Source organism: Anser cygnoides, unplaced genomic scaffold (assembly GCF_040182565.1).
Source record: "Anser cygnoides isolate HZ-2024a breed goose unplaced genomic scaffold, Taihu_goose_T2T_genome scaffold_46_1, whole genome shotgun sequence".
Taxonomy (NCBI): Eukaryota; Metazoa; Chordata; class Aves; order Anseriformes; family Anatidae; genus Anser; species Anser cygnoides.
In genome coordinates this window covers 168384-186843 of record NW_027103070.1, presented here as the reverse complement: position 1 = coordinate 186843, position 18460 = coordinate 168384, and the positions used below count along the sequence as shown (strand labels likewise).

Below are 18460 nucleotides of genomic sequence, written 5' to 3'. Positions count from 1 at the left end.
CTGACACCTTCCTCACAGCAACCTCCTTTCAGGTAGTTGTAGAGAGTGATGAGATCTTCCCTCAGCCTTCTCTTCTCCAGAAGAAATAGCCTTAGTTCCCTCAGCTGCTCCTCATAACTTGTTTTGCTAAGTAAATGCTAAGCCATTAACCATCATATTTGAGAAGTCAGTGCAGTCCAGTGAAGTTCCCACTGACTGGAAAAAGGGAAACATAACACCCATTTTTAAAAAGGGAAAAAAGGAAGACTCAAGGAACTACAGGCCAGTCAGTCTCACCTCTGTGCCTGGCAAGATCATGGAACAGATCCTCCTGGAAACTATGCTAAGGCACATGGAAAATAAGGACGTGATTGGTGACAGCCAACATGGCTTCACGAAGGGCAGATCATGCCTGACAAATCTGGTGGCCTTCTGTGATGGGGTTACAGCATTGGTGGATAGGGGAAGAGCAACTTAGATCATCTACCTGGACTTGTGCAAAGAGTTTGACAGTGTCCTGCATGACATCCTTGTCTCCAAATTGAAGAGACATGGATTTGATGGATGGACAACTTAGTGGGTAAGGAATTGGCTGGATGGTCACACTCAAAGAGTTGCGGTCAACAGCTCAATGTCCAAGTGGAGATCAGCAATGAATGGTGTTCCTGAGTGGTCAGTATTGGGACTGGCACTGTTTAACACCTTTGTCGGTGACATGGACAGTGGGGTCGAGTGCACCCTCAGCATGTTTGCAGATGACACTAAGCTGAGTGGTGCAATTGACAACAGAAGGAAGGGATACAATCCAAAGGGACCTACACAAGCTTGAGGTGGGCCTGCGCAAAACTCATGAGGTTCAACAAGGCCAAGTGCAAGGTCCTGCATTTGGGTCAGGGCAATCCCAAGCACAAATACAGGCTGGGTGGAGAATGGCTTGAGACTAGCTCTGAGGAGAAGGACCTGGAGGTGTTGATTGATGAGAAGCTCAACATGAGCAGACAATGTGTGCTTGCAACCCAGAAAGCCAACCGTATCCTGGGCTGCATAAAAAGTGTGGCCGGCAACTCAAGGAAGGTGATTCTCTCTCTCTGCTCTCATGAGACCCCACTTGGAGTACTGTGTTCAGCTCTGGGGCCCCCAGCACAAGAAGGACATGGACCTACTAGAATGAGTCCAGAGGAGGGCCACGAGGATGATTAGAGGGCTGGAGCACCTGTCCTATGAAGACAGGCTGAGGAAGCTGGGGTTGTTCAGCCTGGAGAAGAGAAGGCTCCAGGGGGACATTATAGCAGCCTTCCAATACCTAAAGGGGGACTGCAGGAAAGCTGGGGAGGGAACTCTTTATCAGGGATTTTAGTGATAGGACAAGGAGTAATGGCTTTAAAGTAAAAGAGGGGACATTTAGTTTAGATATTAGGAAGAAATTCTTCACTGTGATGGTAGTGAGGCACTGGAACAGGTTGCCCAGGTAAGTTTTGTATGCCCCATCCCTGGAGGTGTTCAAGGCCAGGTTGGAGCTTTGAGCATCCTGGTCTAGTGGGAGGTATCCCTGCCCATGGCAGGAGGGTTGGAACTAGATAATCTTTAAGGTCACTTCCAACCCAAAGCATTCTGTGATTCTACGAACTAATTTGCAAGAATATCCATGTTCATCACACAACACAGATATAAGACAGGCTGGGAAGAAATACAGAAAAAAAAAGGTTTTTTTGTTTTGTTTTGTTTTATGTTTTGTTTTTTTTTTCCTCAGGGTTCTGTTTTTCTAGCAAGTGATAAGATGGCATATATTGTAATTGCATTGTTTGTTTTTCCTGGATAAGGTTTACCAATGTAGGGTGCACTCATGAAAATTGATAGCTGTTTTAAGTTATTTCTGACATTCACCTCATTGTTAGTTTTCAAAGATATTCTCAAAAAAAAAAAAAATCAGCTTAAAGCTAATTTATTTTTATGAGGGGGGGCTGCAGTGCCTAACTGCTTCTTAATGTAAACGCACTGCATAGCATCTAGAATATTTTGATGTGGAGTCTTAGTTCACTTTAACTGTTGTTTTTGTTTGTTTGCTTGTTTTTTTTTTTGTGGTATTGAAGAATTCTTCAAACATCTGTGGTTTGATTGCATTTGTAAACTTATAGTCTGTAAAGTGCTATAGACCTTTAAAAAAAAGTAGTATATTTATATATATATATATAAAAAAAAAACACACATACAAACTTGTGTGATATGTGCAATAACATGATGTGAAGCTGTATATATCTCTAGCAATACACAGTCTAAAAGTTGAAAAGTCTCAGCAAGGTTTCTTAATGTGCTTTATTTCTAATATGGCACTGTAAAAAACATTGCTACTGAGTTATTTCTTGTTTACCTATATCACTTCTATCTACTTCAATAAATTTCAGTCAAATCATTTCATTTTTGCATTGTTATCCCACATCAGAGTACCTCACTTCCTAGCGGTAAACAGAGAAGAGTTCATGACTACCTTGAAAGCAATGGGCACTGGTGCCTACCACAAGAAAAGGACAGAGCCCAAGAAAAGCAGAGCATAGCAGCAGTGTATACACCACAGCCACTTTGTACAGAAAAAGAGGCTGTGGCATTCCAGCTAGGCTAGATTTTGAAACATGGTGGTACTGTTTTGCTGTTCTTGAGTCACCACTATGTACATTTGTTAGCATGAATGATGGACCTAATGTTCTATTTTTTAATTTAAATTTCAATTAAAATGTGAGTTTTCAAATTGTAATGGGAGTGTGACTACATTAATTCAAACATATTAAGTATGTTGAGCCAGAGCAAGTTGGCTTTAATAGCATTTAAGAGCCCAGTCCTGTGATTTTGTTAATGTTTTAGATACCAACTGACTTAAACAATTACTACTTACTGATCAAAAAGTATGTGATCTGAAATTCTAGCTATGCATTATACAATACAGTTGCATTAAAGAGACTTTCTAATTAAATACGTTTGACATTTTTCATTTTGCAACTAAAGCACTGCAGTTCCTTTTTGAGGAGGGGCTAGAGAAGGTTATAAAACAAAAAACTGCTTAATCACACAGACTTCTTGGATGGTATTTGCCACAATTTATATTACTCATATGCAACTTAAAGAACACTAAAAAGAGATTATATGTTGTTCTCTAAGCAAATTTATGGCAGAACCAGGAATAAGGATTTTGGTAGTTGTATTGCATTTACATTGCAAGGACTTGGTATTAGGAGGCCTGCAGGGGTAGCCACTGTGAGAAGAGTCAAGAAGCTGTCCTATGTTATATGAGAGCCAGCTCCAGCTGGCTCTAAAAGGGACCCATCACTGGCCAGAGCCAAGCCAATAAATGATGTTATTCGCGCCTCTGTGAGAGCATATTTAAGAAAGTGAAAAAAGTGGTGGGCAACAGCACCTGGGAGAGATAGGAGTGAGAAACAGCCCTGCAGACACCAAGGTCAGTGAAGAAGGAGGGCAGGAGGTGTTCCAGGTGCCAGAGCAGAAGGTCCCCTGTGGCCCATAGAGAGGACCATGGTGGAGCAGGCTGTCCCCCTGCAGCCCATGGTGTAGCAGATTTCCATGCTACAGCCTGTGGAGGAGACCATGCAGGAGCAGATTCCATGCCATACCTGTAGGCTGTGGAGGAGCGCACACAGGAGCAGGTGATCTGGTGGGAGTTGTCATCCATGAGGGACCCATGTTGGAGCAGTTTCCTCCTGAAGGATGGACCCCATGGTACAGACCCATATTGGAATAGTTCTTGAAGAGCTGCTGTCTGTGGGAAGTCCACGCAGGATCAGTTTGGGAAGGGCTGCATCCTGTGGGAGGGACCCCACGTTGGAGCAGGGGAAGAGAGTGACCCTGAAGGAGCAGCGGAAATCAAACATTATGGACTGACTGCAACCCCCCTTCCCCTGTGCAGCTTGGGGGGAGGACATAAAAGAGGGTGGATGAGGGGGAAGGTGTTTTTATTTTGCTTTTAGTTTCTCACTGTTCTAGTCTGCTAGTGATAGGCAATAAATCATATTAATCTCCATATGATGAGTCTGTTTTGCTTGATGATAATTGTTGAATGATTTCCCTGTCCTTATCTCAACCTTTAAGCTCTTTCCATTGTATTTTCTCCCCCTTTTCTTTGAGTAGAGGGAGTGAAAGAGCAGTTGTAGTGGAGTTTAGCTGCCCAGTGGGGTAAAGCCACCACAGTAGTTTAAAGAAAAATCAGGACATCTGTTTTGTTTGATTGTTGATAAGGTCCATTAGTTAAATTTACATGTAATTAATTGCATTAATTTAATTAAGCTTTTGCAAGTGTTTAAACCTCCAAGAAGTATCTCTTGGTGAAAACTTGGAACAGTTTCCTTGTTTCTTAGAAATCTACAGTCCAGACCAAATTATGGGATAGGTACTACTGAATGCATCACCATATTAGTCACCTTTATGGATTTCAAAGTAGGTGTGTATATGTGCACATATATAAGTTATTCTACGAATACAAAATACTACTGAAAATTTTCCAAGTACTTATTTGTATAGCTAAAAACATTGTCTCCTTTTTTCAAAGAGGTTAATGGAAATAGGAAATGTAGAGTTTCATTCTTAAAATGTGTGAATTACTATAGATTTCTGTGTTCTAGTAACTTCTTCCCCTAGCTCTAGCTAGGTTTAGAATAGTGATGCAATGAGAAAGTGAATACATATTATTAATGTCAGAGGGACAGGAATATAAAGTAGTCTTGCTCCTGTGATTCACTGAAAGCTTGTTTGCAAATGTATGCCTTTTCTTTGAATATACAGTATCTTCAAATAGATGACATTCTGAGCTGGTATTTTCTGTGTGTTTGTTTTCCCAACTTAGCGCTTTCAAATTCCTGAGGTAAACTAGCCTGAGCAAACCAGAGGAATTATCGTCTCCCCACAACAGCACTTAAATTATGTAGTAATTCTAATCATAAAACATGATTATTCTTGTAAATGGTAAGCACAGTTGTGCAGTACGATAAAGTTCAAAAACTGCTCCTTTAGTCTGTTGCCACTACCACACTAGATATGCAAATTACAAAGAAGCAGATCAAGTTGATGAAGAATTTCACTACTAAATGATGCATGTATGTATGTGCTAGTGTCTTCAAAAACACACATCTGCTATCTCCCAAACTAATCCCAACTATATCTCAGAACAGTATTCTCTGTATTGTGCATTTGCAAACGTTAACTACACCACAGTGGTCTAGTTGAACTCATTTTTCTGTTCAAAGAAAACCTGGTAATAAATTCAGCACTACAGACCAGGCATTACAGTTGATATTACATGAAAAAAAAAATCAACAGATTGATAGTGGCTAAAAAAAAGAAAAAGCAAGACACAGCAGTGATACAACAGGATACAAAGTGACACAATTGACACAGCAGTGTCAAGTCAATAGGCAGAAATTAGGAAAATAAACAGTACCAAACCAATGCTGTTTTCAATAACTTCATTTTGCTTTCAATAATATTTTAAGATTCACTTAATACCTGAAGAATTTCATTCAGTAATGACAGAACTTATTTAGATTTTAGCCCTCTAACTTTATAGCACAACCAAGTGGGCTGCAAGCGTTTAAGAATTTTCTTCTTAATATTTGAGTAATTCTTAGGACCCTAATGCATTATTTTGCATTTTACAATAATGCATTTTACTTTCCCCTTTCAGCAGAACTGCAGCATTTTTATACAGGATTATAAAAACCAAGTGAGACTTTTCCATAGATCAGCCACCCTGCATGTTATCCTGACCTTTAAAAGAAAAATCCTTATATTGTTTAAAACTATATAGAGCAAGCATCCAGGAAAAAAAAGTATTTTTTTTTTATTCTCTGACACTGTGTTAATACAATAAATATACATAACTTTTGAACTACTCAGACATGCAATGGAGGGACAGAAGTGAATTTGTACAGAACCATGACATTCACCGTGATTGTAGAGCATTGTTAGTAATTTATAAAAAATGCAAACATCCCTCAGATAAATAAAACCAACTCCTAAATTACAGATCAATGACATTCCAGTGTTTAAACTTCATACTTTGTACTCAGTTTGCCACAATACTACAAAATGACAACTTAAGTGGGCACCATACTCTGACTAATTAATAAGAGACTGTAAAACCTAGTTTTAGTCAGGTATAAAATATTTTAACAAACATTAGCTTTTTGTTGTCAAAACTAAATTTCTCATTCACTTTTGGGCTGCAAATTGTCAGAGATTTCTGGTTTAAACAAAAGTCTTGAATATCACTTATAAGGTTTAAATCTGTGTATTCAACACATGACACTACAAATCAGTGCTACCTATACATTGAATAATAGCTGTGTTTTCTCAAAGAACATTTAAACATTTGGAAAAAAAAAAAAAACTACCTGCCAAATTCAGTTTTTTTTCTCTAATATTTTTTCTATAATATAATCTGGTAATGTTATGCAATCTTCATGTTAAATTTAATTGCAAGGATGATGTCCTGGGATTCATATCCAAGAGATATCAAAGAGAATTGCTTAAATTTAGATTCAAAAGTACAGTTCCTAGATACAACCCTAAAGTTAATTTAAAGAAACTCTGAAAAGAAAAATCTTGATATACAGCTGCTAGAAATGTGATGCCTGATCTAAACAGAAATTTGTGACTTTTGTCTGGAAAGCTTTTAGTAACATTCCACACAAATTTAAGTTTAATGCTACCACGTCCACTAGTGTAAAATTTTAGAGCTCCTATTACATAGAATATTTAAATTGCTTTTAACTTCATGATGCAGAGGGTTCTCAGAAGTTTATGACTCAGTCTTACTAAACATGATTCACCTTAAGAACTGAATTCATTTCAGCTACAGTGTATATTTCTACAGATTGTGGGATGTGGTCCTTCCTGTTTTCATTTTCTAAAATAGAGTTTAAAAAAACAGCCCAAGTGTTATGCGTAAGACTCACAAGTCAATCCAAGAATATCAAATAACCTTGAAAGGAGAGAAACATCACTTTATATAGTAAAACCAGATTAAATTCTAGAATATTATGATGGTATGTACCATTATGGATTGTTCAGTTCCACATCACCAATTTAACCTCTTAGGCCTCCAGATCAATAAATTAAAATTTAACTGTGTGAAAGATGATTTCTTACTTCTTCAATTCAAAATATTTTAAAAGCTTTTTTTCCAGCTTAAATTAAATCACAGAGCTGGCTGAGTTACATTAAAATGAATTCAAGTATCTGTTAAATGTCATTGCTTAAAAAGCTTGATTTTAGACAATATTCCTGTTAAAAATTAAATACTGTATATTTAGATTTTTGGACAAGCAGTAAACAGAGTGACTGACAAAGCTAGAGATTTAGTAGAGATTTAGAGATTTAGTTGTTAAACACAAATCTGCACTTAAAAAAACAAAAATCCCAAACACAATAAAAATACCACTTCATGTAAGAGAGGGTAGGGGGGCAAGAAACCAGTGTTCTCAAGGTCAATATTGGTTTCTTTTTCAGAAAAATTATGACCCCAAGACATGAATACTGAAATTAAAAATAGCAAATCTATACTCATTTAGCTCTGTGATTGAAACCATCAGTTTCAACTTCCTTAAACTGTACACTGCATTATACATTCTATTACAGAGACCTGGTCATTTCTCCCATGTAGAAAATGCTCCATGAAAAGAGATGCAAACAAACGTTATAATTATAAAATGGCACAGGGAAATTCTGGACCAAAACACTATTTAAACATGATCAGATAACTCAACAGTATTCATGCAAACTTACAGATATATATCAAAAGCATTAGCCAAACCTAACTTGCTACATCTCTCAGTCTACCCCACTTCTTATAGTAGAAATAGGGAAATCAGTTCTTAGAAACAAAAATAATTGATCCAAAGTGCTTTCCTGAAGTTTAAAACAATACTGTAGTGAACCACTAAAAAAAATCCAAATTCCTACTATATTTACTTGATTATTAAATACCACAATTCATTCTCAGGCCAACTGTTTAAATTATTTATCCTCCATAAAATATGGAAAGTTTTATATTTTAGAATGCAACAGGGCAAAGAGTGGCTATCTTTTAAGAAGAGACAGATATGCTGTGTGTATTTTGATCTAAGTTTTTAGGGAATATAATTGACTGGAAAATTAAGTACAACAAAAGAGAAACATAATCACTTGTTATATTTCTCTACATTTGGTTACCCTTGAATGCATTTTGAGCTGCACTGGTTTCTGCTGTTGAGGCGGCGTTGGCTGCAGCAGTTTGTACAGTTTTATTGGACATCATTCCTGTTGCAAACTCTTGCTGTGCTTTCTCGAAACTAGCACCAGTTGTGCGGTAGAGACCATGTACCTAGGGAGGTGGGAAAGCAGTGAAAAAAGCGTTCTTAGCCTTCCACATCTTGGTAGAGTAATAGCAAAGTCTCAACCACAAAGCAGAACTGCATGGTGGGGAAATCTGGCTTGCTTATATGTTTGGGAGGATCCAGAAATGAGTAAACAGACTTCTTTTCCACAAATCCTACAACTTTTGATTGCCCTGATGCAAACACAGTTTGACTGTAGCAATACCTGTAACTTTGCAATTTCACAGGGAGCTCATAGGTCTTTACTAAAATGTGTGCTGGACCTACTGCCTGAAACAACATATTTAAATACACAAACAGGCTGCATCGTTAGCATAACACAGCTTGCAAAAGTGTCTTCTGTCTCAATTTGTATACAACCTGGTGTACATATTGTCCTGGTTTTGACTAGTATGGAGTTAATTTTCCTCCTAATAGGTGGTAGGGTGCTGTGTTTGGGATTTAGGATGAGAATAATGTTGATAACACACTGATGTTTTAATTGGTACAGAGCAGTGCTTACACTAAGACAAGGACTTTTCAGCTTCTCGTTCTGTGCTGCCAGTGGGCAGGCTATGGGTGCAGCAGGAGCTGGGAGGGGACAGACCCAGGACAGCTGACCCAAACTGGCCAAAAGGGTATTCCATATCATCTGATGTCATGCGGAACAATTAATATGGGGGGGCTGGTTGGGGTGGGGGGACCTCTTTTCGGGGATAGGCTGGGCATCGGTCAGCGGGTGGTGAGCAACTGCATTGTGCATCACTTGTTTCGTACACATTGTTAGTAGTAGTACTATTATCATTATTATTATTATTTTCCTTTCTTTTCTGTCCTAATAAACTGTCTTTATCTCAACCCACAGGCTTTGATATTTTTCTGATTCTCTCCCCCATCCCAGAGAAGGAGGGGGTAGGGTGGGCTGTGTGGTGCTTAGCTGTCAGCTGGGTTAAACCACAACAGATATACAAATCACTGCAACATGCTGGGGCTTGTCCTATGCTTACGGAGCTGCAATTGACGCCACTATAACCGCAGTGACAGATCCTGCGGCCACCCTAAGTCCTGCAGCCACTCCAAACCCAGTGACCACTCCAAGCCCTATGACAGACCCTGCAGCTGCTCCAACCCCGGCAGCTACCCCAACCCTTGTGATGGGTCGAGCGGTCATTCCAACCCCTGCGACGGGCCCTGCGGCTGTTCCAACCCCTGCAATGGGTCCTGTGGCTGTTCCGACCACTGTGACGGGCTCTGCAGCTGCTCCAACTTGTGTGACAGGCCCCAAGGCTAGGCCAGGGAAACAGACTGTACCAGCGTCAGTTGCCCCTGTATCCAAGATGAAGCAATGGATGAGTCAGGTTGTTTAGAAAGCAGAGGAACTCCTACTCAGACTGGGGAGGAAGAAGAAGATGAGATAGGCTACTCTGAAATCGCTGGACCATCAGATGAACGGGAAGATGAAGAGGAAGATATCATAAGAGCTTCAATAACTACCTGAGGTCTATACCAGCATGAGCTATGAAATATGCGAAAAGATTTCAGTCGTTGTCCAGGTGAGCACCTTGTCACCTGGCTACTCTGGTGCTGGAACAGCGGAGCAAATAGTCTGGAATTAGAGGGCAGGGAAGCCAGGAGGCTGGTATCCCTTTCTAGGGATGCAGGCATTGACAAAGCAATTGGAAATGGAGCACACTTCAGCACACTTCAGCCTCTGGAGGCGTCTCCTGTCACCAGTGAAGGAAAGGTATTCCTTCAAGGAAGATCTTGTATGTCAACCAGGCAAGTGGACCACCATGGAGAAGAGAATCCAGAACCTGAGGGAATTAGCCGTACGGGAGGTGATTTATAGGGACCTAGACAATGAACAGATATCCACAGATCCAAATGAAGTCAAGTGTACATGACCCATGTGGGAGACGTTTGTATGGACTGCACCATCATCATATGCCAGCTCATTGGCAGTAATGACCTGGAAAGACCGTGAGGAACCCACAGTGGATGAATTGACTAAACAACTCTGGCAGTATGAAGTCTCTCCTCTTTCCTACAGGCCTGTGTCTCAGCTGTGGAGAAACTTTCTGAAGAGGTCCACCAACTTAGAGAGAATTTATCTTCCTCCCCACCTTTACGAACCAGTCTCTCAGCTATCAGGATTAAGTGTCCTTCTGTTCAGGGAAGAAGATACAGTGGGTTGCTTTCCCATGCCACCCTGTGGTTTTCCCTACGTGACCATGGAGAGGACATGAGAAAATGGGATGGAAAATATACCTCAACCCTAGAGGCACTGGTATGTGAGTTGCAAGGAAAAACAGTCACAAAACGGGGGGGGGGGGGGGGGGGGGGGTCTGAAAAACTTGCTGCTCCAATCTCCAGCAGGCAGTCCCCAAGACGCAGTAATGAATATTATGACCAGGATTAGAGGGGCTCTGCCTCCAGCCAGGGGGAGGAAAGGGACAATCGGGTTTATTGGACTGAGTGGATTAGATGGCCTGGCACGTCAGACACACGGAAGTATAACTTTAGTAGACACAGGTGCACAGTGTACCGTAATGCCGTCAAGCTACAAAGGGGGAGAACCTATCTGTATTTATGGGGTGACGGGGGGATCCCAACAGTAAACTGTTTTGCTCTTCAACATGTTTATCAATGACAGACAACGGAATTGAGTGCATCCTCAGCAAGTTTGCAGATGACACCAAGCTGAGCGGTGCAGTTGATAGAACAGAGGGAAGGGATGCCATCCAGAGGGACCTGGACAGGCTAGAGAAGTGGGCCCATGAGAACCTAATGAGGTTCAACAAGGCCAAGCGCAAGGTGTTGCACTTGGACTGGGGCAATCTCAGGTATTTATGTAGACTGTGAGAAGAAGAATTTAAAAGCAGCCCTGCAGAGAAGGACTTGGGGGTCCTTGTGGGAGTGTGGCCATGGCGGTCGACAAGCCCCATGGTTAGTGATAACACCAGACTTAATGATGAAGCCAGGAGGAATGTAAAGAGTTTAGAAGGAACAAAGAAGGGTGATTCAGGAGAGCCTTGTTGTCTGGGACTGCTTGTTCTCCAGTTGTTAAGACATGGAAGTTGCTGGGTGTTTGTGGCAAATATTGTGGCTGGCCCGGATGCTCCGTGCATCCTTGGCATGGACTATCTCAGGAGAGGATATTTCAAGGAACGAAAAGGGTACTGGTGGCCTTTTAGCACAGCTGCTTTATAGACAGAGGACATTAAACAGTTGTCTACCTTGCCCGATCTCTCGAAGGAGCCTCTGGCAGAAAGAGCCTGGACAATCTTGAGGTCGACCCCTAGGGTTTTGGAATCAGGGATACAGAGGATCCGAGGCCTGCTACACTCCAACGGAAAAAGAGATCTTGGCAGTGTATGAAGGAGTTCAATCTGCTTTGGAAGTGGTTGGTACTGAAGCACAGCTCCTCCTGGCACCCCGACTGCTGGTATTGGGCTGGATGTTCAAAGGAAGGGTCCCCTCTACACATCATGCAACTGATGCTACATGGAGCAAGTGGGTTGCACTGATTACTCAGCGGGCTCGAATAGGAAACCCCAGTCGCCCAGGAATCTTGGAAGTGATTATGGACTGGCCAGAAGGCAAAGATTTTGGGATATCACCAGAGGAGGAGGTGGCCCATGCCGAAGAAGCCCCACTGTATACCAAGCTACCAGAAGATGAGAAGCAATATGCCCTGTTCACTTATGGGTCCTCTGTACTGGGTCTGGCTGGGATGTTAACTTTCCCTGCAGCAGCCCATACAGTGCTGTGCTCTGCACTTGTAGCTAGAACAGCCCTGCTATCACACCAGTGTTGTGTCTGCTGCTGAGCAGTGCTGGCACAGCATCAGGACTCCCTCTAACTCTCCTAGGGGGTGGGCAAAAAGTGAGAAAGGAACATCACCAGGGCAGCTGACCTAAACCAACCAAAGGGATATTCCGTACCCTATGATGTCACACTCAGCAATAAAAGGTGGAAAAGGGAAAAAAGGGGGAGGGGTGGGCTTTCGTTGCCAAAACGTCTGTCCTCCTGAACACCAGCTACGTGCGTTGAGGCCCTGCTTCAAGGACGTGGTCAAGCATCGCTCATTTGTGGGAAGTAGAGAGCAATTTCTTTCCTCTGCACTTCCACATAGCCTTTACTTGTCTTGTTTTGTTTCTTCCTTTCCCCCTCCCTTTTCCCCTTTCCCTTTTTTTTCCCTTTAGTTAAATTGTTTAATTAATAATAATCTTTCCTTAATTATCATTTCTTTTTTTCCCTTTAATTAAATCATCCTTATCTCAACCCGTGAGTTGTTCTTCCCTTTACTTCTTCCCCTCCTCATCTAAGGAGGGGGAGTGAGAGAGCGGTTGTGGTGTTCAGCTGCCTAGCACGATAAAACGACCACATCCTCTCGTATTGTGAGAAAGCATCGGAGGTTCTCTGTCTCTGTACTGATTCATGGATGGTAGCAAATGCCCTGTGGGGGTGGTTGCAGCAATGGAAGCAGAACAACTGGCAGCGCAGGGGTAAACCCATCTGGGCTGCTGCACTGTGGCAACATATTGCTGCCCGGGCAGAGAACCTGGTTGTAAAGGTACGCCATGTAGATGCTCATGTGCCCAAGAATCGGGCCACTGAAGAACATCAAAACAACCAGCAGGTGGATCAGGCTGCTAAGATTGAAGTGGCTCAGGTGGACCTGGACTGGCAACATAAAGGTGAATTATTTATAGCCCGATGGGCCCATGACACCTCAGGCCATCAAGGCAGGGATGCAACCTACAGATGGGCTCGTGATCAAGGGGTGGACCTGACCATGTGCATTATTACACAGGTTATTCATGACTGTGAAACATGTGCTGCAATCAAGCAAGCCAAACGGTCAAAGCCTCTTTGGTATGGAGGACGATGGCTGAAATATAAATATGGAGAGGCCTGGCAGATTGATTACATCACACTCCCTCAAACCCGCAACGGCAAGCGCCACGTACTTACAATGGTGGAAGCAACCACCGGATGGCTGGAAACATATCCTGTGCCCCATGCCACCGCCCGGAACACTCTCCTGGGCCTTGAAAAGCAAGTCTTATGGTGACATGGCACCCCAGAGAGAATTGAGTCAGACAATGGGACTCATTTCCAAAACAACCTCATAGACACTTGGGCCAAAGAACATGTTATTGAGTGGGTGTATCACATCCCTATCATGCACCAGCCTCCAGGAAAGTTGAACGATACAATGGATTGTTAAAGACTACACTGAAAGCAATGAGTGCTGGGACATTCAAACACTGAGATACACATTTGGCAAAAGCTACCTGGTTAGTCAACATTAGGGGATCTGCCAACCGAGCCGGACCTGCTCAATCAAACCTGTTATGTACTGTAGAAGGGGATAGTCCCTGTAGAACATCACCAAAGGCCACCGAAGAACATGACAATACTGAAGAAGTGGATCGGGCTTCAAAAACTGAATTGGCTCACATGGACCTGGATTGGGGATATAAGGGTGAGCTGTTCGCAGCTCAATGGGCCCATGAAACATCAGGACATCTCGGGAGGGATGCCACTGTGCTGGGTTTGGCTTGGATAGAGTTAACTTTCCCTGCAGCAGCCCACACAGTGCTGTACTCTGCACTTGTAGCTGGAACAGCACTGGTATCACTCCAGTGTTGTGTCTGTTGTTGCATAATACTGGCACCACATCAGGACTCCCTCCAAGCCCCCAAGAGCAAGCAGGCTGGGGGTGGGCAAGCGATGGGGAGGGGACATAAACCAGGGCAGCTGACCTAAACCGACCAAAGGGATATTCCATACCACATGATGTCACACTCAGCAACAAAAATGGGGGACTCTCGTGGGGGAGGGGGCTGTCCTCCCAAACAACCGTTGCGCATTTTGAGGCCCTGCTTCCCAGGACGTGGCCGAACATCGCTCGTTGATGGGAAACAGAGAATAACCTTTTTTTTTTCTCTCTCTCTCTGTGCTTCTGCACAGCCTTTTTTTTTTTTTCCCTCACTTTTCCCTTTAATTAAATCATCCTTATCTCAAACCTTGAGCTCTTTGTATCATATTTTCTCCCCCTTCCTCTTTGAGGAGGGGGGAGTGAAAGAGCGGCCATGGTGGAACTTGGCTGCCCACCCGAGTAAAACCACCACAGTCCTTTTCCCCATGTTGGGCACCAACACAGGTTTTTTTTTTTTTCCCCTTTCTTAAATATGCTTTCACAAAGGCGCAAACAACATTGCTTATTGGCTCGGCTCTGGTCAGCAGCGGGGCCCTTACTTAACATTGGGCAGCTTCTGGATTCTTCTCACAGAAGCCATCCCTATGGCCTCCTGCTACCAAAACCTTGCCACATAAACCCACTACATTCCACCCCTCACCTCTGTGAAAAGCATATTTAAGAAAGGAAAAAAACCAAACAAACAAAAAAATGCTGCCACACAGCAGCTGGGAGAGAGAGAGGAGTGAGAAGCTGCCTTGCAGGCACCAAGGTCAGTGAAGAAGGAGGGGGAGAGGTGCTCCAGGAGCCAGAGCAGAAGTCCCCTGCGGCCTGTGGTGAGGACCATGGTGAACCAGGCTGTCCTCCTGCAGCCCATGGTGTACCACGGTGGAGCAGGGTTCCACCCTGCAGCCCGTGGAGGAGGCCACGGTGGAGCAGGTGGACCTGCACTGACAGAGGCTGCAGCCTGTGGAGGACCCCCGCCAGTTCCGGGCTGGACCTGTAGCCCGTGGAGAGGAGCCCATGCAGGAGCAGGTGACCTGGCAGGAGCTGCTGCTCGTGGGGGATCCAGGTTGGAGCAGTTTGCTCCTGAGGGATGGACCCCGTGGTATGGACCCATATCTGGAGCAGTTCTTGAAGAGCTGCTGCCTGTGGGGAGCCCACGCTGGATCAGTCCAGCAAGGACTGCATCCTGTAGGAGGGACCTCACGGCACAGGGGACGAGAGTAACCCAGAAGGAGCGGCAGAGACGAAGTGCTATCGACTGACCACAAACCCCATTCCCCTGCGCCGCTCGGGGGGAGGAGGTGGAAGAGGGTGGATGGGGGGAAGGTGTTTTTGGTTTCTTTCCTTTGTTTCTCACTTCTCTAGCTTGTTAGTAATAGGCAATAAATCTTACTATCTCCCTATGCTGAGTCTGTTTTGCCCATCACGATAATTGTTGAGCGATTCAACTTCTTATCTCAAACCTTGAGCCCTTTGCATCGTATTTTCTCCCCCTTTCCCTTTGAGGAGGGGAAGTGAGAGAGCGGTTGTGGTGGAGCTCAGCTGCCCACCCGAGTAAAACCACCACAGCCACATACAGTTGGGTCGTCATCGAGGGGTGGACCTGACCAATAAGGCCATCATAGAGGTTACCCATGAGCGTGAAACCTGTGCAGTGTTCAAGTGAGCCATGAGGGTCAAGCCTCCCTGGAATAGGGGACGGTGTCTAGGATTTCAATATGGTGAGGCCTGCTGACTATACTGGACCACTCCCACAAACCCACCAAGGCAAGTACTACATACTCACCATGGTAGAGGCAACTACTGGGTGGCTGGAAACATACCCAGTAAACCATGCCACTGCTTGAAACACCATCTTGGGCCTGGCAAGGCAAGTGCTGTGGCACGGTGTCATGGTACACCAGAGAGAACTGAGTCAGACAATGGGAGTCACTTTGAAAATAATCTTGTAAACTCTTGGGCCAAGAGGCATGGCACTGAGTGGGTGTATCACATCCCCTATCACCCACAAGCCTCTGGAAAGGCTGAGAGATACAATGGACTGTAAAAGACTATGCTACGGGTATTGGGTGCTGGGACTTGAAAACACGGGGACATGAATTTAGCAGAAGCCACTTGGGTAGTTAACACCAGAGGATCACAGAATCACAGAATCATCTAGGTTGGAAGAGACCTCCAAGATCACCTAGTCCAACCTCTGATCTAACACTAGCAAGTCCTCCACTAAACCATATCACTAAGCTCTACATCTAAACGTCTTTTAAAGACAAAGAAAGCTAATCTGTAATCTAAGTTATGTGCTGTAGGAAGACACTGCAGAACCAATGACAGGTCACCTTCGCAAGGAACCAGGCAAGTGCAGCAATGACTCAAGCTAAGCTGGCATTGGCTTCCAGAAGACTTGTTCCACCTGTCATGAGTAACCACTTTGTCAGATGAAGACGAAATCATCAACAGTTCTTATGAACAATTTGGGACAGGCCCATAGAATGGAAAGAAGTACCTATATCTATGTTTAGGGACAGGGAACAGTGGTGATGAGAATACCAATATACTAAATTATGTGGAACCTGAGTGTGACAAATTATATGGAACAAGGGGTGGAGGTTGTGAGAAACAAAGTTGTGTTTTTGCAGTGGAAAATTCCACTAACCTTGCATATTCAAAAGTGATTGTGCAGGCGTGACAGTGGCATAGGAGGGGGGAGTATGTTAAGCAGATAAGGGGAAGGTCCCACTGTCTCAAAATGAGGATAGCTAAGAAAAACAAGAGGAGCAGTGAGAAATCTCTAAAAAGAAAAAATCACAGGCCCTCTAGTCACGAGAGAAGAAGGAAAAAAAATAACAGAAAAGAAGAAATTAACGGTTGGTCAAATAAAATTTTACATATATGGTATAGTAATAAGCATTGAGTAGTTTGTGAACATGTAGTACTCAGCCAATGAGGAAACAGAGGAGGAATCAAGCGTCGGGTAATAGGGAATATAAGTTATGATATACTTTTACTGTGCACTCCTGCTTGCAGGATGCCCACCATTGCAATCACAAATAAAATAGCTTCACTGATACCCTGTCTGAGAAAATTATTGAGGTATTTCTTTACTGGGTTTGGCTGGGATGGAGTTAACTATCCCTGCAGCGGCCCATATAGCGTTGTGCTCTGCACTTGTAGCTAGAACAGCCCTGATATCACACCGGTGTTTTGTCTATTGCTGAGCAGTGCTGGCACAGCATCAAGACGCTCTCCAAATCCTCTGAAAGCCAGTAGGCTGGGGGTGGGAAAGAACTGGGGAGGGGACATCACTAAGGCAGCTGACCTAAACTGACCAAAGGGATATTCCATACCATATGATGTCACACTCGGCAATAAAAGCTGTGAAAGGGAAAGGAGAAGGGGGTGGCTCTCATTAGGAAGACGTCTGTCCTCTCAAACCACCACTACGCGTATTGAGGCCCTGCTTCCCAGGACGTGGCCGAACATCACTCATTGATGCAAAGTAGAGAATAATTTCTTTTTTCTTCCTTCTGTGCTTCCACGCAACCTCTTTTTTTTTCCCCTCTTTCTTTCCCCTTTAATTAAATTACCCTTATCTCAACTCATGAGGTTGTGGGTTCTTTTGCTAGCATACTTTCTTCTCCCCCTCTTCTGAGGAGGAGGAGGGGGAGTGAGAGAGCAGTTGTGGTGGAGTTTGGCTGCCCAGCAGGGTAAAACCACCACATAAGGTCACCTGCTTAGTTGATGAAGGGAAGGTGTTGTATGTAATCTTTCTGGATTTTAGCAAGGTCTTTGATATCGTCCCTCACAGAATGCTTCTGGACAAATTGTCCAGCTGTGAGAAAAACAGGTACATGCAATACTGGGTGATGAACTTGCTGAATGGTAGGGCTCAAAGGGTTGTAGTGAATGGGGCTACACCTGGCTGGCGGCCAGTCACTAGCGGTGTTCCCCAGGGCTCAATTCTAGGGCCAGTCCTGTTCAATATTTTTATCAACTGTCTGGATGCAGTGGAATGCATCCTCAGCAAGTTTGCTGATGATACTAAACGGGGAGGTGATGTTGACTCCCTGGAGGGACAAGGGACATTGCAGAGGGATCTAGATAGACTGGAGCATTGGACAATCAGCAACAGCATGAAATTCAACAAAGAAAAATGACTGGTTCAGCACCTGGGATGGACTAATGCTGGACACAGGTACAGACTGGGAGACAAGCGGCTAGAGAGCAGCCATGCGGAAATGGACCTTGGGGTGCTGGTCAACAGTAGGCTTAACATGAGTCAGCAGTGTGCCCTGGCAGCCAAGAGCGCAAACCCCATTTTTGGATGCATTAAACACAGCACAGACAGCTGGTCAAGAGGTCATTCTCCCACTATATTTAGCGTTTGCACAGCCTCACCTTGAATATTGCATGCAGT

At 43.7% G+C, this 18460-nt stretch overlaps 1 protein-coding gene across 8 annotated transcripts in view; it reads right to left on the bottom strand.

Annotated features, from left to right (window-relative positions):
* Window positions 1-18460, bottom strand: part of LOC136789457 (secretory carrier-associated membrane protein 1-like) — a 69871-nt gene that overhangs the window by 9907 nt on the left and 41504 nt on the right. For 5 of the 8 annotated variants that reach the window (XM_066989520.1, XM_066989516.1, XM_066989517.1 and 2 more), the window contains one exon: window positions 3600-3831. In XM_066989520.1, coding sequence (XP_066845621.1) covers window positions 3600-3831 — 232 coding nt within the window. Of the gene's footprint in view, window positions 1-3599; window positions 3832-5802; window positions 8342-18460 lie in introns of those variants that run through there. The other 3 variants (XM_066989521.1, XM_066989523.1, XM_066989518.1) reach the window with 2 other exon arrangements.